Here is a 27,249-nt window from a genome sequence, read left to right on the forward strand (position 1 = left end):
TTTTCATACGTGTCCAGACTTGCATAGCAGGTGAAACAAAGCATGCATATTACATAATGTAAATTAGAGGAAATTAAGCAATAACTGGATCGATTGAGACAAAATTGAACATTGTTAATCCTAAAGTTCCTCGATTATGAAGCCATTTTCATCATTTTAGTTCCAGAGATGTTCAATGAATAAAAGATCTTAAAGATACCTTTACATGTCTTTCCATCACTTTGCAGCTCGAAATTAGCATAACAAGCACAAGTTGCTCTCCCGCTGCTTCCCTTAAAGCAAACATGACTGCAGCCATTAACAGAAGTACATGGGTCTTTAGCTGTGAGAGAAAGTCATTGGAAATAATACAGGTAAGAGGTCAGGCATGTCATTGTTGTTATTTCGGTTTGGTGAAAGGAAATTGTGAAGAATGATAGTCATCTTTTTTAACTCCTTAAATTTCAAGTTTGTCCTGTAATCCTTTATTTTGACAGAATTTTAAAAATAAATTATTTCACAGCTCTGGAGAATGTACTACGTGGAGTATTCGTATAAAGGTCCTCCTCTTGCTTGAATTGGCTGGATTCCTCTTTATTTCTTTAGTAGAAAAGGACTGCGCGTATTTACGACGTTGCTATAGCTAGGGAACTAAGCTACCAACTTTTCCGTTTGATAACACAGACACTTCTGTTACCATTCAATGTTATCTGATAAGTATACGTGGTTAGTGAGCACATTTCCTGCCTAAAAGAAAAAAACTTCCCCGGAAAATAAGTCCTTACCTGTTGGCATTCGCATAAACAATGAATAGCTATATTTTTAGTCCTCAGAAATGAAACACTTACCAACACACTTCCTCCAATCAGTTGGGTCAGTTTTAAAATATTCGTCACATGAACAGTTATAACTTCCCACACTATTATCACATTTCTGCATACAGTCATTAGTCGGACGGCATTCATCGATGTCTAAGAGAAATAAATGGTACTCATTATCAGTTGTTACCGTTGCAAAACTCTGTTTTGTAGGGAAAAAGTTAATAATAATACTATTGATGGTGCTATTGAGCATGACAACGATGATATTTTATCTTCAGAATATCCGTCAAAACGACTCTTCGCCTGTGAATTATATACTGCAAACATTAGAAGGAAAGCCCTTCTTAATACCGAAGAGAGGGCGTGCTTTAAATAGATTTTTCATAGAATGTAATTTATAGTCTGAACAGCTTCTTGTTTTGGGAGGCAAAAAATCTAAATGTTTGCAACAGAGTGCTGCAAAGTATTTTTTTCCGATGCTGTGGGTGCCGTGATCAAGTGGAGATTTCTAACAGGATTTACATTCAGTACCTGGAAAAAAGGCCTCGTAATGACTTATACTGATACCGCACGAAACGAGGCGAGATTGGCTCGATCGTCGCGATCTTGGCGCATATGATTATGGTAACTGGAAACCGGGAGAACTCGTTCGGCGGGTATCGAGATGCAATGATCTCATAGACTGCGGTCTAGTTACAAATTTCATTACTTAACGGATAGAACATTTATGATAGTAACTGCTTTGCTTCAGAATAGCCAACCAAAGTACCCATTCAAATCAGTCTGTTGATTAGCGCTACAATATCTAATTTGACTTTTTTACCACCACAGCTGCGCCCGTCATCGTTCAGCTTGTATCCATTGTCACAATCACAGAAAAAAGAAGCTGGAACATTAACACATTTCTGCTTGCACGGGTTACTTTGGCATTCGTCAATATCTAATGAAAATTGCACAAAATTGGTAATTTAGTATTAGGCCTCTTCAGTACAATTTACAGTCAAATTAGTTTTATAGATAGCTTCTGAAATTTTCGCTCATTCAATCGTGCATGGCTAATGCTAAGGAACATATAAATAGTACAAAAAGATTCTGTTGAAAACTAAGAGTACTGAAAATGAAAATGTTAAACCCCGCAAACAAAATTTTAGAAGTTCTGGTTCGACCCATAAATGAAAAAGAAATTCCGCTTGTTTTGCTTGAGATTTTGTTCGTTTTTGGTCGAAACAAGGATTGTACTCTGAAAGACCTACTGTTGTGCTCTGATCTGCCGTATCCTTTAGTGGCATTCGATAAACCTCAAGCTCTTCCTGCCAAATCATCCACATGCCAACCCACCTACACACTGAGCTCCATCACCATTGTACCCTGATGGACATGGTCCACATTCATATCCAGTGGAATTAGCTGGTGGAGGAAGATCAGTGCAATCAACTCCCGCGTAGCACGGCTGACCATTCACTTCGCAGGCATCAATGTCCCTGTCACAGAACCTCCCTGTGTAACCTCCCTGACATTCACAGCCCATGTATATAAACTTGCTGTCAGTATTATTTGCGTCGCCTTCTTCTGGTTCCACGCACTGACCATCATGTTGGCAGGCGCACATTTTGATGATCGGACTCCAAATGGCGCTGGCATCTTGGTCGTCAACAGCAACGAAAGTCAGGCTGAACTACGAGGGAAAAAATTATTTTATGAACGTTTTTAAGCTTTGTTTTTGTTTTTCAGCCACGACCATTTTCAACCATCAAATTCTCACTTTAAGTGCCGTACGTTCAGCAAAAATTACTACAGTTACCGAGAGATTTTGAACTGTTTATGTTCTCTTGCAGTTATGTATGAGAAGCCTTTGAGCCGTTTTTCATGTAGGTCTGCTCTGGCTTCTTTCGAATATGTAAGAATTGTTGGGTCAGGCCCCTACGAAAATGGAAGTATGACCATTCATCGTTCAGAGTTAATAACTTCGCAACGTTTTCCTAGGTAATAGAAAATGTTTCGATATGATTGTAAAAGTAAGAATGACATCTACGTTTTTGCTTAGGTATGCATTTTTAAATACATACTAAATAAGTGATTAAAAATCACTTATTTAGTTATATAACTTTCTACTGATTTATTTTTTCATCTACCTCTCTATCTTAAAAAGATAGTATTTTTTATTTCAAGTTTATGAAGTATTTTATGACAGTACGATATATTTTGCCTTGAGTTTCTTCAGTTATAAGAGTAATTTTGACTTCTTCTCCGATCTTTTCCGATGTATTTCTAATTGGTTATATCAGTAACTAAACATTATTTCTTGTGACTATAGAATAACTCTAATTATGCTTATAAAATAATTAAGAGATGACTGCTTGATCCAGGGAGAAGGTTTGGGATCATAGCTTATACCTTCTTTGATGAAGTAGCATTCCAGTAAAATAACAGAACAGCCCCAGTTTGGTTCCAAGTGGCTCCCACAGGTTTGTTAATCACTCGAAACGTGATAGTGCCATCGTCCACAGCTGTTATATTCAGTTCAACTATTTCGTGAAGTGTGACGTTTATTACTTCGGAAGTGTTTACTATCTTGGGTGGAAAGTTGTCTGTGAAGGCAGAGAAAATGTTTTTCGCTTAATATCTTTAAGAATGTAGGTTTCTTAATCCAGTGCAGGCCGAAAGACCACAAGGTCATTAACTTAATTAAGATCAGTTTGAAGATCACTCTGTTTTCTTCTCCATATTGTTGTGGTGGATGACAGGAGCTCATTTTTCTCTTTCTAAGGGACATTATGAATGAAGAAAGAAATGTAAAAAACCAAAAGAGAAACCAAAAACTGGTTAATTTACTCACTGAGTTTTTTGGTGTCATTCACCAGCTGAACGCTAATTGCTTTGGTTGCCGAACCAATAGACAAGTCCTTTGTGGAAGCCACGTCAAACAGACATTCGTGATCATTTCCACATTGTGCTTCAGCTTTCTGTTTTAGACTGTCATTATGCCACTTGATGTTATCAGCAAACATGGGCTCAAATTCAGGGTCCGAATAAGTGGCCACGCTTTCATTATCAGCATAAGTGAAAAGAGACTGGGATTGGTTGATTTGCCCTAGAAGATATTATCATTAATCAGTATAATTGCTCAGGTAATTATAGAGATGGGAGCGCTCTGATTGGTCGAGAATTGCGTCATGTCTCGCTATAATCACCTTCTGCGAAAAGATTATGGCAGGGGCGCTAGACTTTAAAGGGGCTGTCTCGCATTTTGTCAATGTTTCCGAGGAAGTGATATACGCGATAGCAAAAAATTCAATTGCGAAGAGCTACTGAGTTAGGCAGAAAACTTTTCAAAAGAAAGATATGAAGTTTTTGCTGATTTAATTAGCAAGTTTACTCAAGTTGAGTAAACTTGCTAAACTTCTTGCTTATCCTGATACGAGTACTCATCACGATTGTACCAAAATATGCTCAATGCATTCTCTATATAAACAGGCTCGGTAATTATTGTTGAATATTCCCCTCGGCTTTGTCTCGGAGATTATTCAACAATGTTCACTTTGCCTTCGGCGATTAATTGTCAAGTAAGGCAAGAATGGGTAAGATAAATTTAAAAGATACGAAATTATGTTAAAGTAAGACTAGTAAAGTTAAAACGGAACGAAAAATATATCCTCCCTTAACCTGCCTATATGACTAATAGAACAAGCTTCTATTTCCATTTTTCATTTGTTTCTTAATTTTACCGCCAAACTTTCTCACATTTAATTATACAGCGTGGTAGATAAACGGTTGCTTAAAAGGCATTGTCCTTACTTGCAAGGCGAGCAACAATACAATAACAAGTGACGGTCACACGCCACATAGCAGTACGTACAAACGCTAAGAGCCAAAACACAAGGATCAATCCTCGATCCTTAGCATTTGTCATATTTGCTGTGAGGAAGTTTAATGCGTTTCATATTATATAATATGGTACTTACATTTGACTCCAAATCCGTAGTGAATCTCTTTTAATGATGACGTCGATGGCAAAACCGTCCCGTTCGGCAAAGTAAAGTCATCGTTAGGGTCATCGTTCCATGTTCCCAGCAATCCTTTTGTGGCGTTTTTTAAGACATCACCAAGAGTTACAACAAACGACATCATTTCCTTATTCTCGCAGAACTGTACTGATGATGTTGACGGAAAAGAAACTTGTAAACAGTTTTCCTCTGGTTTTGAGATGGAAAGATTTCTACCAACCTCCACAGTTCGATTCGTTAAATTTTTGTAGCCATTATAGGGTGTACTGTCAATCAATATATGGAGGCCACCTAACAAAATTAAATAGCAAGAGTTGGATTCTATTGATTCTAAATTGAACACTACCTTAAGAAACTCTTTGCGGTGGTCGATTTACATCATCAATTCAGATGATAAACCAAATTTTCCTTATTAAACTCCCCAACGACACAATACAACAGTTTTTTTTTGTAATATTACCCCTTTAGAGGCTTTTTCCTGAATGACAAACTCTTCATAGCATTCTCACCTCCGTCTTTCACTCGAACCTCGATGGTGCTCGAGTTTTTTTCTTTAGCAGCTCCTGCTGAGAAGATTGTTGCTGTGGTTGAGTTTCCTTGAGCAAGTTTTGTTCTGGCCTGAAGATTAAATGTTCCATTTTCTGCATCCACCATAGTGTATTCACCAAGACCGTTAAACGTGTAATTCCCACCGTCCAGTGTCTTGATATGCGGATCACCCCAGAACCATCCTGTATTAAAAGAGAAACACTCCCCTCAGTTTGTTTGTGTTGCAAAGAATCTGAACTATATAGAGCAAGTGGTTTGAGCCCAAGAGGAAAAGTTGAAAAAGCTCTTACTAGACAACTCTCCAATATCTAACAGTTACGAAAGGTAACCTTTAATTCCAATATAGTTTTATATGACCCGTGGCTTAAATTAACAAAAACTAAATGGTACAACAACGTTTCGTACATCTTTGATACAACTAACATTATGCAAAACTTACGTCTGATTGGAGGCCTATAGAGCGAGCAGCTATCAGACGGACGATAAGCATAGAACAAATGGCAGAAAGGTAAATCCACACAGCAATACTGGTAAGCCTCTTCGTCTGTGTAAAAGGTTTGAACGCGATTGTACCAGTAATAGTAAAGTGTCACTTCTACTCGTCCACCATCAGGAGGTCCCTGCTTGAGAGAGCCCCAGTCTTCCCATTCCGTAGAGTAACAGCATTTTTGTCTCATCGAAACACCAACTAGTCCATTACTCCTGGTGTAGAAATAAAAGAACCTGGATCTTCTGGAATCAAAACACCGATCTGGCCATGAGTTCCACCAACTCCATCTGAATCGCCCCCAATCAAACCACGCCTGCCACACAGTACAAGGGCAAGCCATTTCCCGGTCTGATTCTATGAGTCGTTTATACCAGTAACGGAATCTCGAGTGTTCATTAAGTAAGACCCAACTAAAGCATTTCTCCAGTGCACCTTGTCCGTCGCTGTTTTCAATTCTCCAAAAGTATCTTCCCTGCACACCCGTGTTTCCTTCCTTCTTATCGAGGTCGTACATTTCAAATGTACCAGAACTACAAACAGAAACATTTAACTCAAAAACGTTCTTTCGCTATCTTCATTTTTAGTAATTAGAATATAGGGTCGAGATTTCTATCGGTTGACAGTTGATGAGGGCAAGAGTCGAATAATCTTTCGCGCACAGAAATCAATAGCGAATAAATTAATAATTATTAAATGTTTCAAGTTGTCCTTCTGTAGCATGTTGACTAAACGGATGATTCGATTGAGGCCTTGACCTACTGTATTTCTTTTTTGTTCTAAGCTTTCGCCGATGCACGACATCGTCAGGGAATGTCTGATACCACAGATCGGTGAAAGCTTGGAATAAAAAAGAAATACATTAGTTCAAAGCCTCAATCAGATTGTCCATTTAATTATTATTGCATAGATTTAATGGTTATTCAAAACTTAACTAAAAGAAAGGCTTAACTTTTTTATTAATAATAAGACAAGTAAATCACAATTTTAGTCTACCTTCTTTTCTCGTTAACTATAATAGGATAGATGACGAGTAACATAGCCAATTAGATTGCATCACTCGTGATAAAACGCCAATAGATTTATTATACTGATAGCAATTATATGTACAATGATTTTCGGGGTTCTGTAACAAATTTCAGATTAAATTTACACCCATCTGTACCAATTACAATAGGTGGATGAAAATTCCCCGAACTGGCAAACAGTTCGGGATGGTTATTAGATTTGATAACCACGTGACGTCACAACATGGCGAGAATTTCGGCAATCAAAGATTTTCGAACCCAATTCGAAATGTTTGCCCTTTACTCATTATTATTTGCCGTATTCCTCAATCTTTTTTCGTTCGATGCAACTGTGAATCATTGTGATACAAACTGCATGAAAAAAGTGCATGGTGGGCTTCCTTTCTACCGATTCACTCACATTCAAGGAGTAATCATTGAAGCACATGGTATTACCATATTGGGAAGTGTCAATCACACATCCCCCTTTCTACAAAAAAGATACTACTCTGATACTATGCGAAGTGTTCTAAGAAAGTGTCCTAAGACCTTATAGAATGTCCCTGTCCGGTTAACGAAAGTGAAAGAAACAAAACGTTTACTCAATGTCTATCCATATTCGGACGGAGTGTTCGAAAGTTCGAAAGTTTTAGAATGCTTTTATTATCTGTTGGTGTTCCTTGATGACAGTAAGTTGGAGCACGTTTGCAAGTGAAGGCGACATATTGTCTCTTCGCTCTGCTGTGTCAGTAATAGGTTCAATGCTGGTTCAACATTGTGTTTGTATTTTTCGTCTCGACTTACGTATTCCCGGTCCAGAATGGGTTTCAATTTGCGCTTCCATAATCTACCTTGAGGCTTGGCGTTCGCCGTGTTGCAGCGAGGAATATCTCGGAGAAGTGGAGAGAAGGCTTTCACTGATCAAATCAGAAATGGAAGAGGATGGAGTGGAAGCGGCCGCGGAGGCACGATAAGTGCGTAGCAGTACGGATTTCCAACTTCTTACATGTTTCGAGAAGCTTTTATTCAAAGCGACCCTCCCATTTTACACGATTGCAAACACGCTATGATTTCATCCTTCTTTTCACCGATGGGCTAAAGCCGTTTGTTATTTGGACGATTCACTTGCGAAGTGACCGTATCAGTTAAAATAAACTTTTTTTTCGCACAGATTTATATTTGGAACGTACCGAGACGAGCATTGAAGAACCTGGGGCTTCCCTGTCCGCCAAGAAAGCAAAATAATACAAATGGAAACGATTGAGATTTAGAAAAAAGAAGAAGAAGCCATCGTATTTTTCAAATCTAAAACAGCTCGAAATTTTACCTTTCCGTTTGTACAATTTAAGCCACGATCACAAGTTCCAATCGAAAACAATTGAATTAGTAAACTCAGGGATCCGGTCTTCGGACGCCATGTTGAATATAGTATTGTTGCCTCAGTAACATGTCACGTGAAAGTGAATCTGAGCAGCGATTGGTTACTGTTTTGACAAATTAAATTTCAAAATTTTAAAGAATCGTCGAGAAAATTTTACGTGTAAACATAAACCTTTTCGAGTTGGTCACCTGGATGAAAATTCCCAGCTTTTGGCTGCTAACCTGGCCCTTTCAAATCAGTTGCCTTTGTGGAAGAATTTATGGGTTCCAATTATCCTGTTTCATTGTATTTTCAAACGCCATTGACTGATAGCAATTGTTTGTCAAATTCGATTCATCTTACCCTTTTATATTGAAATAATTTTCGCCACCGTTCCCTGCATTCCAGCCAGCAACAGGAAGACCATAGTAGCTCGTCCAGTAACGGTAGTTATTCCTGCAAATGTTCGTGAAAATCCTTACTGTTACGTATTTTTCTCAAGTGTCTTTCCTGGTCTCATGAATTTCTGATTCTTCGGCGATGCGCTTTCTTTCATCGCAAACTATTACACATTCCAATTTTTTCTTCTAATCGAAAGCAATTCTTAAGCCCTTTAATTAATTTCATATTGCAGCTCTTGATAAAGAGTGCAGATGGTTAATAGGAAGAATTGGTAAACCAATTTGAAACCAAGAAATCATGAAAAAAGACCATAGTGTAGTCTCAATGGATGTGTCAGGCATAAATACCAAAGAATGCTGATGGGACCTACTAATGTCAGACAAAGTTTATAGTTATTTCGGGTTTACCTGATAAGCAATTTAATATATGTTTTTATATTCTGACTTTGATTTTCAATTAGGGACTTAGGAAACTTACGGATCTGCGTCGACCACCCACTGAATTCCTCCATAGTGATAATTATACATCAAGAATGTGTTAAATCCATTCGTTATCAGGACAGCTTGGAATGTATTACTCTGGAAAACAATAAAAACGTAGAAACTCTTCGGATTTTGATATTTTGAACTAGATCTAAATATTTCCTGATAGATGTATTTTTACCATGAATGCAGCAAGTCAAGTTGATGCACTACGTTATACTTCATGACTCATACGTACAGTCATCACTTCTGGGTTGATAATGTTAAGGAATTAAGTGGAGTATGGATTAGAGAGTTATCGGGATTTTTACTTAAAATAACTTGCAATTTTCCCCTAAATGTTGGCAGGCAAGTTTTCGTCTCTTGATGTTCGATTGTTAAAAATCTGTAAAGTATGGTCAATCTTTCCTCAGCCCGGTTTGAACTCTCGCCGAGCCGACAAATAAAAGACAATAAGAGAGAATTAGATGAAAATCCCTGCTGTTTTTCGTATTTTTTGTGCTTGTCCAGGATTTAACGCAGTCGTCAAATCAACAATTCAGACTCTGTAGGGTCCAATTGATAGTTAGCAACTATATGTCACTAACCTACATGGTTATCTTTGAGTTATGATAATTAAAAAAGTGTAAACGCTTACTCGCGAACACTTCAACTGAAAATCCTTCTCGTTGATATTTTGGTAGTAATAGTAGTATGGATAATAAGCGTAGGGACAGAGCTTTTCCCACGTCACAACCAGGACCCAAGTGGCTTCAAAGTCGTCAAATCCTCCGGTGTAGCTCTTTACATGCTCTGAAGCCATAGCCAGAGTTTCATTTGACTTTTCGTGCGTTTGGTTGTACACTTGATAATACACCTTTGAATGATTGTATCTGAATGCAAAATAACTATCAGTTGTGGCCCAAAAGGGCGCAATAATACCCATGTTTCTAAACCACCAGTAGACACCAAATTTACGAGGCCACCACCAGCTCCAATCATAATTCAACTGAATTATACCATTTCGACAAATCTAATAAAAGAGGAAAACAAAGATGTCAAATTTTACAATATTTAAACAGTAGCCTCGGCATAGTTTCTGGATGAGTAACGCCCTGGTGAAACATTTTGGCCAAGTACTGTGTCAGCGTTAGCTACAAGCAGATTGATCATAAAAAAATCTAAAAGAGAAACAAAATAAATCCGTTAAGAAAAAAAAAAAACATGTTTCCGATCCGCCTTTGGACTCTTATGCATTGTGGAACTGTAAAGGTAATTCACTGAGAAAAATTTTAGCAAAGATTTGGAGAGTGGTCCTCCTTTTCTCATTATTTCTCTACCGCAGCAAGGGCACGTCATTCCTCCACGGAAAGTCTATTTGCCATTAAACCCTCCCTACATTAATTTTATAGAAAGAAAAAAGATGCACTACAGAAAGGGGCCCGATGAAGAGCCAAAAAGGCAGCATATCACAGAAAATTTAGGTTACATACGTTATTCCGTGTGGTATTGTACAAGCAGTCCAGGGATCTTTACGCGTTTTTGGCATAAAACGAAAGTTACCCTCCTTTTGAGAATTTAAAAACATCTGTTCCCTTAGCTCACCTGTTTACAATTTTCTTAGAAAAAGTCGATTATTACATCTTAATTAAACTTTTTGCTCACATATAGCTTGTAATGCCTCTCAGAGAAAAACGGAATTCCAGTCCAGTCTGTGTTGATCTTCCGACAGCGGTCGTAGTAGTAGTAAGGAGAATCGTCCAGACCATATTCATTGTCCTTCTGCTGCGGTCCGTAGGGATACATAGGGGACGGAGCTATAATTGAAGAAATTGTAGAGAAGAAGCTTTATAAAAAAATTAAGAATTCGACGGGGGTGGAACCCTTGGGCACGTCTTTCCCAACAAGCTATTTACACCCTTAGCCACTGACGTTTTACCTTTGAAAGTCCGGAGAGAAGATCTAGGGAAACGAAACATAGGCTGATTGGATTTCATTTGGAAATACTGCGATGGTATTCACCTAAAATTTGGAAATTAGAAAAATAGGCTGTGCCGTGAAACCAGACCTTTGCTGGGTAGAAAGAGTTATTAACTTATTAACAACGGTGGCTGATGGCTATTGGACCGCAAACAGCTGGCGTTTTTTTGTTCAAACAAGATCGACTTTAAATCGCACTGATTAAAAGGAAGAAAAGTTTTACAACTTACTCTTTGAAGCAGAAATACTCATGCTGCTACTTGGCGAAGGGAAAACCGTTGATCTGTTACATGGACAATAACACACAGACGAAGTCGAAGACGAGGATATTTTGTATGTGTTGGTGGATGAAACCGTTTTCAGCCCGACGCTTGATGCAGAGGATGTAAGGCTCCTAGAATCATACCACAACGAAGACGTTCGTCCTGGAACTGAAGAATCTTGCATTAAACTGGAAGATGCCTGAAGTGGAAGGCTCTCTGAACCATACACCGACCATGAGTTTTCTGCGTAAACTGAAGGACTTTGTGAAAATACACTGGATGCGGAAGATGAAAGGTTCTTTGAAACATACACCGACGATGAGTTTTCTCCTGAAAATGAAGCAGTTTGCGCGAAAACCATGGATGTGGAAGATGAAAGGCTCTCTGAATCATACAGCGACCATGAGTTTTTTCCTGAAACTGAAGCAGTTTGCGCGAAAACCACGGATGTGGAAGATGAAAGGCTCTCTGAATCATACAGCGACCATGAGTTTTTTCCTGAAACTGAAGCAGTTTGCGCAAAATCCATGGATCCGAAGGATGAAAGGCTCTCTGAATCAGATACTGACGACGATTTTTCTGCTGAGAACGTAGAACTTGTGTCACATGGACACTCACACAGTGAGATATGATCAATCACGCTGGAAGGAGCTGTCAATTTGAAAGAAACACAAATAGTTAATTCTGGTCTTAACTGATTAAGTGAACTAAAAAAAGGGCGCTTTCCCCTCTCCATCACACTTCTAAAATGGCCAATCAAGTTGTCCCTGTCTAAAGTGGCGACTGAAAGGTGAGTGTTACGGTAATTTTACCGACTCAGTACACATTTTTGGACATAATCGTTTGGCCCGCTGGTAATGCTGAAGTTGCACCAAAGTCGTGTTGACAGAGTTTACGGTTTCAGGGGGATCTTTTAATATTTAACAAAACAAAAAGAAACTTATCAGCGATAACTTGTGTTTTACGAAGCTATGCAGCCACATCTATCTATCGTTCCCAACTATTTTTTATCCTGTTTCATTTATTGACGTGTGTTATATTGTCAAGATTTTAAGTAGTAGCCCTACTCCCGTTTCTTATTGCATTATTTGCATTGTATTTTGTTCGTTCGTTTTAAACTTGGGGTTTCCATTGAATGAAAACATCTGAAGCTATACTCATTTACTTACTCGCAATTCTTGAGGTCTCCATGGAAGGGGTGCTGCTTCCGTGGGGCAAAGATGAACTTGTTCTCACTGATTCATGACTTGAAAAGCTTGGACTTGCTGATACTTGCTCGATAGACGAATTTGGAAAGCTTTTTCCAATACTTGATGCAGCGCTAGGTGAAACACGTTGCGACTGAGATATGCCTGGAACGATCAAGAAGACAGGCACTTTGAACTTAATCTCCAACAAAAGATTAACATTTCTGAATGAATCAAAGTAAAACGTGATTCAACATTTCTAGTCTCTCGTTAATAATCAATTAAACAGGTTGCACGCTGAAAGAGAACGTGGTCATGTTCACTGGGTGTTCTTTATAACACTCATTGAGAGGTAAAGTGGAGTTCCCGAATGAAATATTCTCCTCTACCGAGTCTACCAGGTAAAAAAAGATGTTGTTTTATTTTGTCTCTCAATTATCAAATACATTACCTAAATATAAAAGTCTTAAAAACATATAGCATCGTTTCTTGCTTATTTCTTTGCTTTCTTTCTGACCCATTGATTTTAAGGCATGAAGCTGTATCCATTGCCATGACGTTTAGGAAGTAGAAAAAGTGGTTTCTTAATGCCTTATTCGCAATTCCCAATGGAATCTATAAAAAGGGTCAATGTTTTCATGTAAATCGATGTAAATCGATTCTGTGAGATCATGCCTGTTTGTTGTGCCATAAGAGTTGTTGGCGTCAGTTGAGAGGGAAAAAGCGATTCTACTCCATTGAGTCAAAAGCATGGCCCTACCTTTTTTTCACATTAACTACTAAATCGACCGTACGTAAAGTTGATCGATTACCATGTATATAGGAAGGAAAATCTTAGAACTAACCTTCCGAGGTAGAAATATTGATTGGCGAGGAGACATCTGCAGACGTGGAACCGTTAAGAATCAAGCTCGGAGTGGACTCGATGCCTTACATTAAGAGGAAATGTCTGAGAGGACCGCATAAAAATCGAAAAAAACATACAGCATATGGTGGAAAAGTTGAACAAGTAATATTTTTCCCCGTATGGGATTTCCAATGAAAATTGCGATGTACTTATATTGCGCTGATCCGCCTCTATTTTCTTACGAATTTCAGAAAACTATAAAATGGCGGACGTCAGTGTCCCAAGAAATGGCGAATAAACTGTGCTCATCAAACGCGCAATGCATCCATAGAAAGGAAAACTTTGGAACTTACTTTCTGAAGTAGAACTAAGGATTGATGAAGAGACAACTGGAGACGTTGAACCGTCAAGAATTATGCTCGGAGTGGACTGGATGCCAGGCCCAGCTACATTGGCCGAAGAAAAAGAAAAGTCATGATGGCTGAGAAGTCGAACGCACTTAAAGACGATAGTGTTATTACACTAAAATGCGATGAAGTCACAACCATATTTCTTCCTGAGGAATAATTTCACGATTCTGAGCTCAACAATAACATAAACATGTCAGCCAAATCCGTCCTTTTATCACTGATTCGTAGAAGGACTTTCATACCTGAATGAAGACTCCTAGCAGTAATTGAAGACACTTAGTGTTTGAATTCAAATTAATGATGTATGTGTAAATATACTTACAAGATGAGACCTCGGATGTTACGCTGATAGTAGTGCCGTAAGAACCTAGAACAGTTACAAACAGCAGAATTTTGACAAAGGAATCAGTTCCATTGAAAGAAGCTTGGTATAGACTATACGTGGATATGTACATTGAGTGGAAATGTCAGAGAGGATCGCAGAAAAATCGAAAACGTACAGCACATGTTGGAAAAATGCAAAGACATTTTTTCCCTCAGGATTTCCCATAATGAGCTAACCATCGCGTTGTACCTATATTGCAGAGATCTGCTTCTATTTCAGTTCTTCAGAATTATAGAAAAATATAAAATGGCGGATCTCAGTGTCCCAAGAAATGCCGAAAAACTGTGCTCATCAAATGCAAAATGCACCCATAGAAAGGAAAACTTTGGAACTTACTTTCCGAGGCAGAAATAAGGATTGGTGAAGGGACAACTGCAGACGTGGAACCGTCGAGAGGTAAGCTCGAAGTGGACTGAATGCCATGCACAACTACACGGGCAAAAGGAAAAGAAAAGTCATGATGGCTGAAAGGTCGAACGCATTTAGAGACAATAGTGTTATAACAATACAACGCGATGGAGTCACAACCATATTTCCTCTTGCAGAATTATTTCCCGATCCTGAGTTTAGCAATAACATAAACATGTCAGCCAAATCCGTCCTATTATTACTGATTCGTAGAAGGACTTTCATACTTGATTTAAGACTCCTAGTAGTAATTGAAGTGACTTAGTGTTTGGAATCATATTGCACTCTGTTACAACATGAACTTAAAGTCTTATCCCAGTATTTCAATCCGTCAAATTAATGATGTATGTGTAGGTATACTTACAAGATGAGACCTCGAATGTTACGTCGATAGTAGTGCCGTAAGAACCTAGAGCAGTTACAAACAGCAGGCTTTATGAGAATTTGACAAAGGAATCAGTTTCATTGAAAGAAGCTTGGTATAGACTATACGTGGATATACATTGAGTGGAAATGTCAGGGAGGATCGCAGAAAAATGGAAAACGTACAGCACATGTTGGAAAAAATGCAAAGACATATTTTCCCTCAGGATTTCCCATAATGAGCTAACCATCGCGTTGTACTTATATTGCAGAGATCTGCTTCTATTTCAGTTCTTCAGAATTACAGAAAACTATAAAATGGCGGATGTCAGTGTCCCAAGAAATGGCGAAAAACTGTGCTCATCAAATGCAAAATGCACCCATAGGAAGGAAAACTTTGAAACTTACTTTCCGAGGCAGAAATAAGGATTGGTGAAGGGACAACTGCAGACGTGGAACCGTCGAGAAGTAAGCTCGAAGTGGACTGAATGCCAGGCACAACTACACGGGCAAAAGGAAAAGAAAAGTCATGATGGCTGAAAGGTCGAACGCATTTAGAGACAATAGTGTTATAACAATACAACGCGATGGAGTCAACCATATTTCCTCTTGAAGAATTATTTCCCAATCCTGAGTTTAGCAATAACATTAACATGTCAGCCAAATCCGTTCTATTATTACTGATTCGTAGAAGGACTTTCATACTTGATTTAAGACTCCTAGTAGTAATTGAAGTGACTAAGTGTTTGGAATCATATTGCACTCTGTTACAACATGAACTTAAAGTCTTATCCCAGTATTTCAATCCGTCAAATTAATGATGTATGTGCAGGTATACTTACAAGATGAGACCTCGGATGTTACGTCGATAGTAGTGCCGTAAGAACCTAGAACAATTACAAACAGCAGGCTTTATGAGAATTTGACAAAGGAATCAGCTTCGATGTAAGAAGCTTGGTATAGACTATACGTGGATATACATTGAGTGAAAATGTCAGGGAGGATCGCAGAAAAATCGAAAACGTACAGCACATGTTAGAAAAAATGCAAAGACATATTTTCCCTCAGGATTTCCCATAATGAGCTAACAATCGTGTTGTACTCATGTTGCAGAGATCTGCTTCTATTTCAGTTCTTAAAAATTATACAGAAAACTTTAAAATATCGGATGTCAGTGTCCCAAGAAATGGCGAAAAACTGTGCTCATCAAATGCAAAATGTGCTCATAGAAAGGAAAACTTTGGAACTTACTTTCCGAGGCAGAAATAAGGATTGGTGAAGGGACAACTGCAGACGTGGAACTGTCGAGAGGTAAGCTCGAAGTAGACTGAATGCCATGCACAACTACACGGGCCAAAGGAAAAGAAAAGTCATGATGGCTGAAAGGTCGAACGCACTTAAAGACGATAGTGTTATTACAATAAAATGCGATGGAGTCACAACCATATTTCCTCTTGCAGAATTATTTCCCGATCCTGAGTTTAGCAATAACATAAACATGTCAGCCAAATCCGTCCTATTATTACTGATTCGTAGAAGGACTTTCATACTTGATTTAAGACTCCTAGTAGTAATTGAAGACACTTAGTTTATGAATTCATATTGCACTCTGTTACAACATGGATTTAAAGTCTTGTCTCAGTATTTCAATCCGTCAAATTAATGATGTATGTGTAGGTATACTTACAAGACGAGACCTCGGATGATACGCCGATAGTAGTGCCGAAAGAACCTAAAACAGTTACAAACGGCAGGCTTTATGAGAATTTTGACAAAGGAATCAGCTTAGATGTAAGAAGCTTGGTATAGACTATACGTGGATATACATTGAGTGGAAATGTCAGAGACGATCGCAGAAAAATCGAAAAAACGTGTGGCACATGGTGGAAAAATTTTCCCTTAGGATTCTCCATAATGAGCCAACAGTCGCGTTGTACTTATATTGCAGAGATCTGATTCTATTTCAGTTCTTAAGAATTACAGAAAACTATAAAATGGCGGATGTCAGTGTCCCAAGAAATGACGAAAAACTGTTCTCATCAAATGCACAATGCACCAACAGAAGGAAAACTTTTGGAACTTACTTTCCAAGGCAGAAATAAGGATTGGTGAAGGGACCGTTGCATACATGGAACTGTCAAGAATTATGCTCTGAGTGGACTGGATGCAAGGCACAGCTACATTGGCCAAAGAAAGAGAAATGTCATGATGGCTAAAAGATCAAACGCGCAGTTTAACACAATATTGTTATTATAGTAAAAGGCAATAGACATCCAACCATATTATTTACCTGTTTATACTGACATTACAAAATTTTTGGTATTCCCCCTGCACTTTGGGGGGGTCTTATATTTATTATTTTTCTGGTTTTGATGAAGGTGGCATGGGTATTTACCCATTGAAAGTGCTTCTGTTGGTCTTGTCGCTAACAAACGACATCAAAATTAACACTAAGATGTGACTTTTTTATTTTTGTATTACTGGTGACGGCACTTACTTGTAGTAGGCGGCTCTGTTGTGTTTGCTAAGAAAATGAGGAAAAATGGAGAAATATGCAATTACATGGCAACATAATTACCATAGGGCTTCAATACTTTTAATTTAGTCATATATTATTTACATGATTCGTAAAATAGAACCATAGTGTATTCGACCTTTTTTCTAATTCCATTTCTCGCGGAAAAAGACTTTATGCTTTAAATTCGTGGCTTTTTGTTTTGTTTTGTTTTTTTTTCATTTCCAAGATTATCTTTTTAATTTTTTTTCTGGTTTTGATGTCAGTACTTACGCTTCGGAGGTGCTTCTGTTGGCCTTCGTGTTGCTAAAAGAGGGTCTCAATGGGGTGATGGCTCTTACGACTTGAGGTTAAAGTTTTGGAGATTTTACAGCTAACGCTTACGGTTAATATCTTTCCATTGTTGTCACTAGGAATTTGTTGTTAACGGTTAACATTTTTTTACCACTAACGGTTAAAATTTGTCAATTTTTATGCCTAAAGAGTAAATATTTTGGCCGTTATACGGCTGTCGGTTAATCCCATCGAGACCCTCGTAAAACATAAATGTTTAACTCTCCCTTCATTCAAAAGGAAGAGAGAATAACTCAGAGTGATCGTGGTGAGCGGCGAAAGTATGTCTATCTCTTAAAAATATAGAAGTATAAAAGTTGGGGCATAGTCGGTTGAGTAACGCGCTAAGACCAATTGCGCGCAAGAAAAATATTTGATGATTATAAAAGAGGATCTTCAGAAAAACCTTCAAAGGGTACTCACCAGTTGTGCATTCATATTTCGCTTCAAATCCACGATCAACATTTTTTCCAGGATGGAACATCACAAACATTTGATTTCCACTTGAGAACTGAGACTCATTCCAAAACGAACCCTGACAAAATCGCCCTAGCGAACAAGACGTTGTTGACCCACCATCATAAAGCTCCACATAAGAACAAGAATCCGAACAAGGTTTGGCTGAACACTCACTTAAGACAAAGTCAGTAAACGTAAACTTTACAATTTTGTCAGCCGGTGCGGTAATGTTCCAGGTACAATCTCTAGACGCAGTGTAGTTACTCTTTGGGTAGTTTGTGCTGCTTATTTTCCCACTGCCTGAGAGAGGAATTGCTTCATTGGGACAAACTATAAACGATGAAAAAGAAGCATGTGAGTATGGGAGAATAAGCATGGGCTGTTCCGGGCGTTCAGTTGTTAAAACACAGTGCCATATTGAACAGCGTTAGATTAGCGGAGGATTTAAGAAACCAGGGAGGGGTGGGTCATGTTGTGAAATCAACTACTTCTTTTACCTACCAGACCCAAACCTCACTCTTTTGCACTACGCCGCTACTATCGTGCCCTTAGCTATTTCGCTCTGTTTGACTAACTAGAACGCTTGAAACAGGCCAGAATACGTGGATCGGTGATAGATTTATGGTTTATGAATTCGTAGAAAGACTTGCATACTTGATTTAAGACTCCTAGTAGTAATTGAAGACACTTAGAGTTTGAATTCATATTGCCCTCTACTACGCCACGAACTTAAAGTCTTACCCCGGTATTTTAATCCTTCAAATTAATGATGTATGTGTAGGCATACTTACAAGACGAGACCTCGGATGATACGCTGATAGAAGTGCCGAAAGAGCCTAAAAAAGTTACAAACATCAGGCTTTATGAGAATTTTGACGAAAGAATCAGTTTCAATGTAAGAAGCTTGGCATAGACTATACGTGGATATACATGGAGTAGAAATGTCTCATAGGATCGCAGACAAATCGAAAAAACGTGTGGCACATGGTGGAAAAGTGCAAATACTAAAATTTTCCCTTAGGATTCTCCATAGTGAGCTAACAATCGCGGTGTACTTACATTTTAGAGATCTGCTTCTATTTCAGTTCTTAAGAATTACAGAAAACTGTAAAATGGCGGATGTCAGTGTCCCAAGAAATAGTGAAAAACTGTGCTTATCAAATGCACAATGCACTAACAGAAAGGAAAACTTTGGAACTTACTTTCCGAGGCAGAAATAAGGATTGGCGAAGGAACAACTGCAGACGTGGAACCGTCGAGAAGTAAGCTCGCAGTGGACTGGATGTCAGGCACGGCTACATAGGCCAAAGAAAAAGGAAAGTCATGATGGCTGAAAGATCGAATACACTTTAACACAATAGTGTTATAACAATAAAATGCGATGTACTCGCAACAATATTTCTTCCGGAGCAATTATTTCATGATTCTCAGTTAAACAATAACTTAAACATGTCTGCCAAATCTGTCCGTTTATTACTGATTCGTAGAAAGACTTTCATACTTGATTTAGAACTCCTAGTAGTAATTGAAGACACTTAGAGTTTGAATTCATATTGCCCTCTACTAAACCATGAACTTAAAGTCTTACCCCGGTATTTTAATCCCTCAAATTAATGATGTATGTGTAGGTATACTTACAAGACGAGACCTCGGATGATACGCCGACAGCAGTGCCGAAAGAACCTAAAACAGTTACAAACATCAGGCTTTATGAGAATTTTGACGAAAGAATCAGTTTCAATGTAAGAAGCTTGGTATAGACTCTACGTGGATATACATGGAGTGGAAATGTCTGAGAGGATCGCAGAAAAATGGAAAAAACGTGCCGCACATGGTGGAAAAATGCAGAGACTAAAATTTTTCCTCACGATTCTCCATAATGAGCTAGCAGTCGCGGTGTACTTATATTGTAGAGGTCTGCTTCTATTTCAGTTCTTAAGAATTAAAGAAAACTCAGTAAAATGGCGGTTGTCAGTGTCCCAACAGGTGGTGAAAAACTGTGCTTATCAAATGCACAATGCACTAACAGAGAGGAAAACTTTGAAACTTACTTTCCAAGGCAGAAATAAGGCTTGGTAAAGGGACAACTGTAGACGTGGAACCGTCGAGAACTAAGCTCGCAGTGGACTGGATGTCAGGCACGGCTACATAGGCCAAAGAAAAAGGAAAGTCATGATGGCTGAAAGATCGAATATACTTTAACACAATAGTGTTATAACAATAAAATGCGATGTACTCGCAGCAATATTTCTTTCGAAGGAATTATTTCACGATTATAAGTTTAACAATAACTTAAACATGTCAGCCAAATCCGTCTATTTGTTAATGATTCGTAGAAAGACTGTCATATTTGATTTTAGACTGCTAGTAGTAAATGAAGACACTTAGTGTTTGAATTCATATTGCCCTATACTACGCCATGAACTTAAAGTCTTACCCGAGTATTTTAATCCCTCAAATTAATGATGTATGTGTAGGCATTCTTATAAGACGAGACCTCGGATGATACGCTGATAGTAGTGCCGAAAGAGCCTAAAACAGTTACAAACATCAGGCTTTATGAGAATTTTGACGAAAGAATCAGTTTCAATGAAAGAAGCTTGTTATAGACTCTACGTGGATATACATGGAGTGGAAATGTCTGAGAGGATCGCAGAAAAATCGAAAACGTACGGCACATGGTAGAAAAATGCAGACCAATATTTTCCCTTAGGATTCTTCATAATGAGCTAACAGTCGCAGTGTACTTATATCGCATAGATCTGCTTCTTTTTCAGTTCTTAAAAATTACAGAAAATTATGAAATGGCGGATGTCAGTGTCCCAAGAAATGGCGGAAAACTCTGCTCATCAAATGCACAATGCACCTATAGAAAGGAAAACTTTGGAACTTAATTTCCAAGGCAGAAATAAGGATTGGTGAGGGACAACTGCAGACGTGGAACCGTCGAGAGGTAAGCTCGGAGTGGACTGAATGCCAGGCACAACTACATTGGCCAAAGGAAAAGAAAAATTATGATTGCTGAAATGTCGAACGCAATAGTGCTAATATAGCACAATAGTGTTATCACAATAACATGCAATGAACACCCAACCATATTATTTCCCCGTTTTGACTGACATTACCACAATGTTCGTATTGCCCCTAAACTCTGCGGCGTTTGGCAAATAACATATTAACCATAAAGAATCATTTCATGATCCTAAGTTGAATAAAGAATGCAAACATGTCAGCCGAATCCGTCTACTTATCAGTCATTCATATGAGGACTTTCATGTTAGATTTAAGACTCCCATCTTAATGAAGTTACCAATTTTTTGTATTTATACTGCCCTCTAGTATGCCATGAGTTTTAATTATTATTTCAATTCTTCTAATAAATTATTAATGCGTAGGGGTACAATTTTGATGTGACACAGGGGCAATAACAAACGGAGAATCCATGGAAGATGATATGTTGTACGATCTGGTGGCATTAGGACCACAATGACATTTACACAGTGAGATGGAAGATGAAGACAACAGGGATGATCCAGTGATAGAAGTACCGAAGGAACCTGGAAAAGCTAAAAGCATGCAGCATTTACGAGAATTTTGACTAAGAAACCAGTTTCAATACGAAAAGCGAAAATGTCTCTCTTCGAGAAAATCGAAGAAACGTGTAGCACACAGTTGAAAATTTAATACCTCAGAATTTGCTTAGGGATATGCAATAATGAGCTCACAAACTCCGTTCTTTATTTTGCGTAGATCTGCTTCCATTTTCTTAAGTATTTCAGACAGCTGTAAAATGGCGAAATTAGTATCCCAGAAAATGTCCAATTAGTTTTGCCCATTTAAAGCGCAAAAGAAAACAAGCTCATATCATTAAAAAAAAATTTCTAGGACACAAGAGCATATTTAAGAACAAAAGCTGAAAAAAACTCTATCAAGTTTCTGGCTCAGTTAAGAGTTGTTTAATGCTTAACTTGTGCACATCGAGTTATGGATGCACTCGGGAAGTTTGGAGAGCTCGAGAGAAGCGTAAGAGTTGCTCGAGGCGCAGCCGAGAGCAACTTTGGGTTTTTCCAAGTGCTCTCCTACACTTTCCAAGAGAAAGGATGAGTTTCACGGGAACGAGTCATTGTGACATTTATATAGCCAAAATTTAATCGCTATACAGTCTCATTTAATTTGTCAATCATTATATTCACGTCGAATGAGTTTGAGTTGTAGCCCTAGCGCATTTCTAATTTCTTTGATTATTTTTATGGTTCTCATTATCATTAAAAAAAACCCGGTGAAACAAAGATCCAATACATCTATATTGTTTTGTTCAATCAGTCTAGACCGAAAGTTTTGTTTTTCGCCTCTGGCTGTTTCATAATGGTCGGCTGTTAACTTTGGATGACACCTCAACGCATTTATTTGCATTATGATAGAGCACCTACTAGATGAACATTAGTGGGTGCATGACCTTTCTTTCATAATGAAGATGTTATTGTATAACCGCACAAAGATATTATATGAGCACTCTTGAGAGTTTGATTTCAATTATGATAAGCGTGACTCTTTTCCTGAAAGGATTCTTTGAATTTATGGATATCACAACAGACAATAACATGTCTACAAAGCCTTTGTAGCAGATCAAGTCAAAGATAGTAACTGGACTCACTATCGAATGGACCAAGTAAGTTCCATGCAGCTTGGGTTAACACAGTCCTTAGTTGCAATTCATTAAACTGCTACTATACAAAGTTTTCTTCGAGCTAATGGTGAACTATGTTCATGTCATGTAAATCAGTTACATATGAATACAAAACCTGATTATTCATGATTCTTTTGTATTCAAACCCGAATACAAAATTATAGCGTATTAAACTTTATGCTTGGCATATTTCAGTCCAGGGTCGAAAGGAAGAGTAAAAATGTTTCTGAGTCTTCAAAAGTTAATATCGGCGTCTAAGATATTGCTTAAATTCTTCGAAAGATTACTGAGAGGATAAAATTAATGACGGGGCTTTTAGCATGAGATAGTTAAGGAATTAATAACAACACCGGAAATAACGTTCATGAATCTAGCTTATAAAGAACCGATGCTGCTAGTAGCCTTGGGCAAAACGCAAATTTAGTGTTTGAATCTCCCTTATGATAAAGACATTAAATTCCTTGTTGCGGTCAAATTTCAATTTATGCGCTTTCTCAGCACTTAGATGGCCTAATGATCTCTCTGATATAAGAAAAGATGAAATCTAGTCAGATATCAGCTTTGGTTCCTCCCTAGCTCCTCCCCAAGAGGGTCTCAACTTTAGCCGTAAAATGTCTCATACATTTTCCTTGATTTTTTATGGTGTAATGAGTTAGCGGAGGAGACAAAAGGCTAACCACCTTCGTTATATACCACTTTTTTTTTTTTAACCTTAATCGTGGAAAATTCTGACTTGTCTATACCTGATTATTTTAGTTCTGTTTTGATTTGTTTTGATTTGTTTTGATTTGTTTTGATTTGCTTTGTCGTTGCTAGGCAAAACTAATTTAAGATTCGATTATCAACCACAAAAGTCAGAGATGAAAGAGGTCAGGTTAAATCTTATGGCGCAAAAACAATCAGAGTCTTTAGCTAAACGCTAAAATTTATCCAAGGAAAAAAACGTATCTTCAAATACGTAGATAGGGAAAAGGTAATAAAGCACTATCGTAGGAGTACGAAAAAGGCGTTATTAAGTAACAATTTGGTGCGTATCATTATATAACAACAGGAGCCTATGGGCTGTTGATAACAATCCTCTTTTAGATGAAAATTTAACTGCGTGATAGCGGAAAATTTAAAAACTAAAATCATTGAGCTAGTTTGCAAATTCTTCTAGCTATTTTACTTGACCTTAACAAGTTTTTCTTATTGGCAGATTTCCTCTTTAATGAGAGATTCTTTCTCAATCCAAAAGGTAAATATATCACTAACGAAAAAATTTCGAGTTTCAAAATGATATAGTTTAAACACGTTAGTTTGAACCAATTGTTCCTCCTTGTACCTAGAGCAAAGGGGGTAAGTTTCGAAAGAAACTTTGGTGCTGCTTTGGTGGGGTCTTCACTAGACAGTTTCGTTTTATCAATTACGTTGGTGACGTAAATTGGTCTCCATGGATATTTTCTTTGTCCTTTGCCCTGACGAAGGACTAACGCACGAGGCGTCAGCTTCAGAAATTCTTTACGATGGCCAATTTACATTATCGACTCAGTTTATAAAGCAAATTTTCTTTGTGCTTAGGTTAAGTTTAGCAAATGCAATTCATTTGCTATAACTTTGCTAAATATGTGCCTCGGAACTTCGATTCGTTTCAATCTAATATTGCATCGGTCAGGAGGATTGTAAATTTTGAAACTAGACTGACTGCACTCTACGATTGCAATGCTAGTGCAGATAAATTGCAATACAAAAGTAACGTTAGGGGTTATCTAGATAAAAATTATTGGGAGGATTTTTACGGCAAGGAAGAAAGAAAAGAACAAAATGGTTTGTCGCTCGGGCCAAGCAAGAAAAAACGGTTAGATCCAGTTAAGTTCTCTGCCACTGACATCACCCGCCCCTCCTTTATGATCTTTTCAACACCCGGTTTGATATCAAAACTTATTTACTGTTCCACCACTAGACTGTCGATGGATATCATGTGATTTCTTTGCCTTACTACTAAGACATGAAAGTCTTCGATATAACTTTTAATTTTCTGAATAAATTCAAATTGACTAGACGAATCAGTTTTCTGAATCTTAATGATTATGTACATTCTCTTAGCATGAATAAACATAACTCTACATGCAGATGTTTCCTTTCTTCAAAGCAAATGCTATTGCAAAAACCAAGAAAGATCAAAAGTAAGTTTAACTCATCAGCACGTTTTCAAACAGATGAGTTATTCAGACGGCGACAACAAACTCGAGCTGCGATCATCAATGCAACAAAAGAGTTCCTCAAATCTCATTTTTCGCTCGGTGGTGTCAAAATAGTCCAACTGTAAATTTGAAGTAAGGTACTTACCTAGGAAGAAAACTCGAAGAAAAAGCAAAATTCCAGCTGTCCCCATCCTTGCCATGTTAGGTAATAAATTGATTATCGAGGGACTGTTTAGTTAGATCAGTCTTCCGTAACCTCCATTAAAAACTGCCAGTCACGATTTATGACCTCGTTTTTGTTTGATTATTTTAAAATTCTCCTCACTTACCGCTAATTTTTCAGTTGTATAATAACAAATTAAGACATGAAAACATGCGATACTTTCCCGACTTGCTAACACTTTCGATACAACCTGGTCGAGTTTCTTGCGGGAAGGAGCCTAACAAGAATGTATCAGTTTCTGTTGCGAATAATCAGCATTTTACACTTTTTCTTTCCGGTTAACGTTCAGCCTGGAATTTCAAGCGTGTTTTGTTCTGATCTTGCACGTGCCTAGCTAATGATCGCCACAAGCAATAAAACTGAGCGTGTCGCTATGATCGGACTCATATCTGATTGAATAAAGGGGTCAGTGGAGGACATGACAAAGGGCTAATACTCGAAACGTCAGCTTTAAAAAGATTTTACGGTGGCCAATTCACTCTATCAGTTCAGATGATAAAACCAATAATGCAAGATTGGAAGTGGCACCGGACAGAAGTTACCATTGAGAAAAAGGAGACGTATCCATGAGCCTTATAAAATTAACACCTTGTACCTCCCCCCTCCGCCCTTTTCGTCGTTCAAAGCACAATTATTTCGCACATTCAAGGCAATTTGGAGATAGCAAGGTAACATAAGTGTTTGTAAAATTTCTTTTAACATTTGGGACTTAAATATTCTGACACGAAATCTTTATATGACCTCCTCTCATCTCAAAAAGGCTTCCTTATGAGAAGTTATCATCCGAAGTCAGACATGGAACATGGAGAGAAAGCTAAGAACTTACTGTTCCTTAAAATTACCGTCAAATTTGCATTGCTCGTACCAGGTCCTTACCCAGCCACGTCAGTGCATAATCCAATATAGCGGCACCCAGAAGCCTTCGCGAACTTAACGGCGGAATTTTGAAAATATTACCCAGCCCATGTCGTTCACGTAGATAGGATAGTACAACCCCACTTTCAATGGCTGAGAAAATATTTCTCTAGAAAGTTATTAGGTAATTTTAAGCGTTACTTTGTTTTTGTATTCCTGTGTTTTTGTATCATCTGAAACATAGCACGGACTTAAAGAGAGTAAGTAAATTGGTGTGCTTCGTATCCATTCCGCTCGCTGATGACGTTTAAAGCTGAGCCGAGAAAGTTTCCCTTATATTAAGACAACCTTTGACGTACAGCGTCAAATCAGATCTTATCAACAAATTGGCTGGCGCGTTAGGGCTGCATCCGTTGATGTGTATAAAACACGTTGTATAAGGGTGGAAAGCACACATGGCGAGAAGCTTGAGTTGCATTAGCATCTTCTATACATTCCAAACGTTCTTCTGATCATAAGTCAATTGTTTTATCAACTGAGTTGATGATGCGTAAATTGGCGGGGGGGGGGGGGGTTAAGGGTGTTATTAAACTGACCTGTCGGGCGTTGATCCTTTCCTTTTCGCTCTGACGAAGGGATAACGCTGGGAAACGTCAATCTTAGAAAATCTTTATGTGGGCCAATTTTTACATTAACAGCTCAGTTGATTAATTAAACCAAATCATCTTGTGCCCCCCCCCCCCCCCCCCCCCCCCCCACACCACTGACGCATTACCGTAGTTCCTTAAGAAACTTGGCCCGTTTGTTCATTGGAATCAGTCGTGCAAATTTAGATTATATTCAACCTGCGGATGCCTTACTGCACCACAGACCTGGCGCAATGTTGCAAAAGGGGTCATTGTTTCAGTCTAAGAGGTTTTTGTCACCACTTATACTTAACAATCCAATAACCCTCATCATGAAATCGGTCATACATACATATACTTTATTTAAGCTCGAAATTCAGTGTAGCTGTAGAGCTAATATCTTCGAGAAAAAAAAAAGCTAAAATGAAATAAAAATATGCTATCTTACCATTTCA

The 27,249-nt window shown here is 38.1% G+C and overlaps 1 protein-coding gene across 2 annotated transcripts in view; it reads right to left on the reverse strand.

The window, feature by feature from the left end:
* LOC131777315 (mucin-like protein) overlaps positions 1–25,345 on the reverse strand; it is a 64,341-nt gene extending 38,996 nt beyond the window's left edge. Inside the window, exons 1-32 of one of the 2 annotated variants that reach the window (XM_066164214.1) lie at positions 25,236–25,345; positions 20,272–20,364; positions 19,859–19,903; positions 19,423–19,515; positions 19,012–19,056; positions 18,185–18,550; positions 17,411–17,437; positions 16,998–17,090; positions 16,601–16,645; positions 16,165–16,257; positions 15,756–15,800; positions 15,322–15,414; positions 14,915–14,959; positions 14,479–14,571; positions 14,080–14,124; positions 13,701–13,793; positions 13,346–13,429; positions 12,483–12,665; positions 11,281–11,964; positions 10,736–10,887; positions 9,729–10,103; positions 9,087–9,187; positions 8,571–8,663; positions 5,793–6,373; positions 5,314–5,535; positions 4,763–5,095; positions 3,637–3,891; positions 3,195–3,388; positions 2,139–2,475; positions 1,624–1,740; positions 828–950; positions 200–322 (exon numbers count right to left, since the gene is read on the reverse strand). In XM_066164214.1, coding sequence (XP_066020311.1) covers positions 200–322; positions 828–950; positions 1,624–1,740; positions 2,139–2,475; positions 3,195–3,388; positions 3,637–3,891; positions 4,763–5,095; positions 5,314–5,535; positions 5,793–6,373; positions 8,571–8,663; positions 9,087–9,187; positions 9,729–10,103; positions 10,736–10,887; positions 11,281–11,964; positions 12,483–12,665; positions 13,346–13,429; positions 13,701–13,793; positions 14,080–14,124; positions 14,479–14,571; positions 14,915–14,959; positions 15,322–15,414; positions 15,756–15,800; positions 16,165–16,257; positions 16,601–16,645; positions 16,998–17,090; positions 17,411–17,437; positions 18,185–18,550; positions 19,012–19,056; positions 19,423–19,515; positions 19,859–19,903; positions 20,272–20,364; positions 25,236–25,290 — 5,326 coding nt within the window. In that variant the 5' untranslated portion in view covers positions 25,291–25,345. The remainder of the gene's footprint in view (positions 1–199; positions 323–827; positions 951–1,623; positions 1,741–2,138; positions 2,476–3,194; positions 3,389–3,636; positions 3,892–4,762; positions 5,096–5,313; positions 5,536–5,792; positions 6,374–8,570; positions 8,664–9,086; positions 9,188–9,728; positions 10,104–10,735; positions 10,888–11,280; positions 11,965–12,482; positions 12,666–13,345; positions 13,430–13,700; positions 13,794–14,079; positions 14,125–14,478; positions 14,572–14,914; positions 14,960–15,321; positions 15,415–15,755; positions 15,801–16,164; positions 16,258–16,600; positions 16,646–16,997; positions 17,091–17,410; positions 17,438–18,184; positions 18,551–19,011; positions 19,057–19,422; positions 19,516–19,858; positions 19,904–20,271; positions 20,365–25,235) is intronic. The other variant, XM_066164213.1, reaches the window with a different exon arrangement.
* Positions 25,346–27,249: the final 1,904 nt, after the last annotated feature.

Source organism: Pocillopora verrucosa, chromosome 3, assembly GCF_036669915.1.
Source record: "Pocillopora verrucosa isolate sample1 chromosome 3, ASM3666991v2, whole genome shotgun sequence".
NCBI classification, from domain to species: domain Eukaryota; kingdom Metazoa; phylum Cnidaria; class Anthozoa; order Scleractinia; family Pocilloporidae; genus Pocillopora; species Pocillopora verrucosa.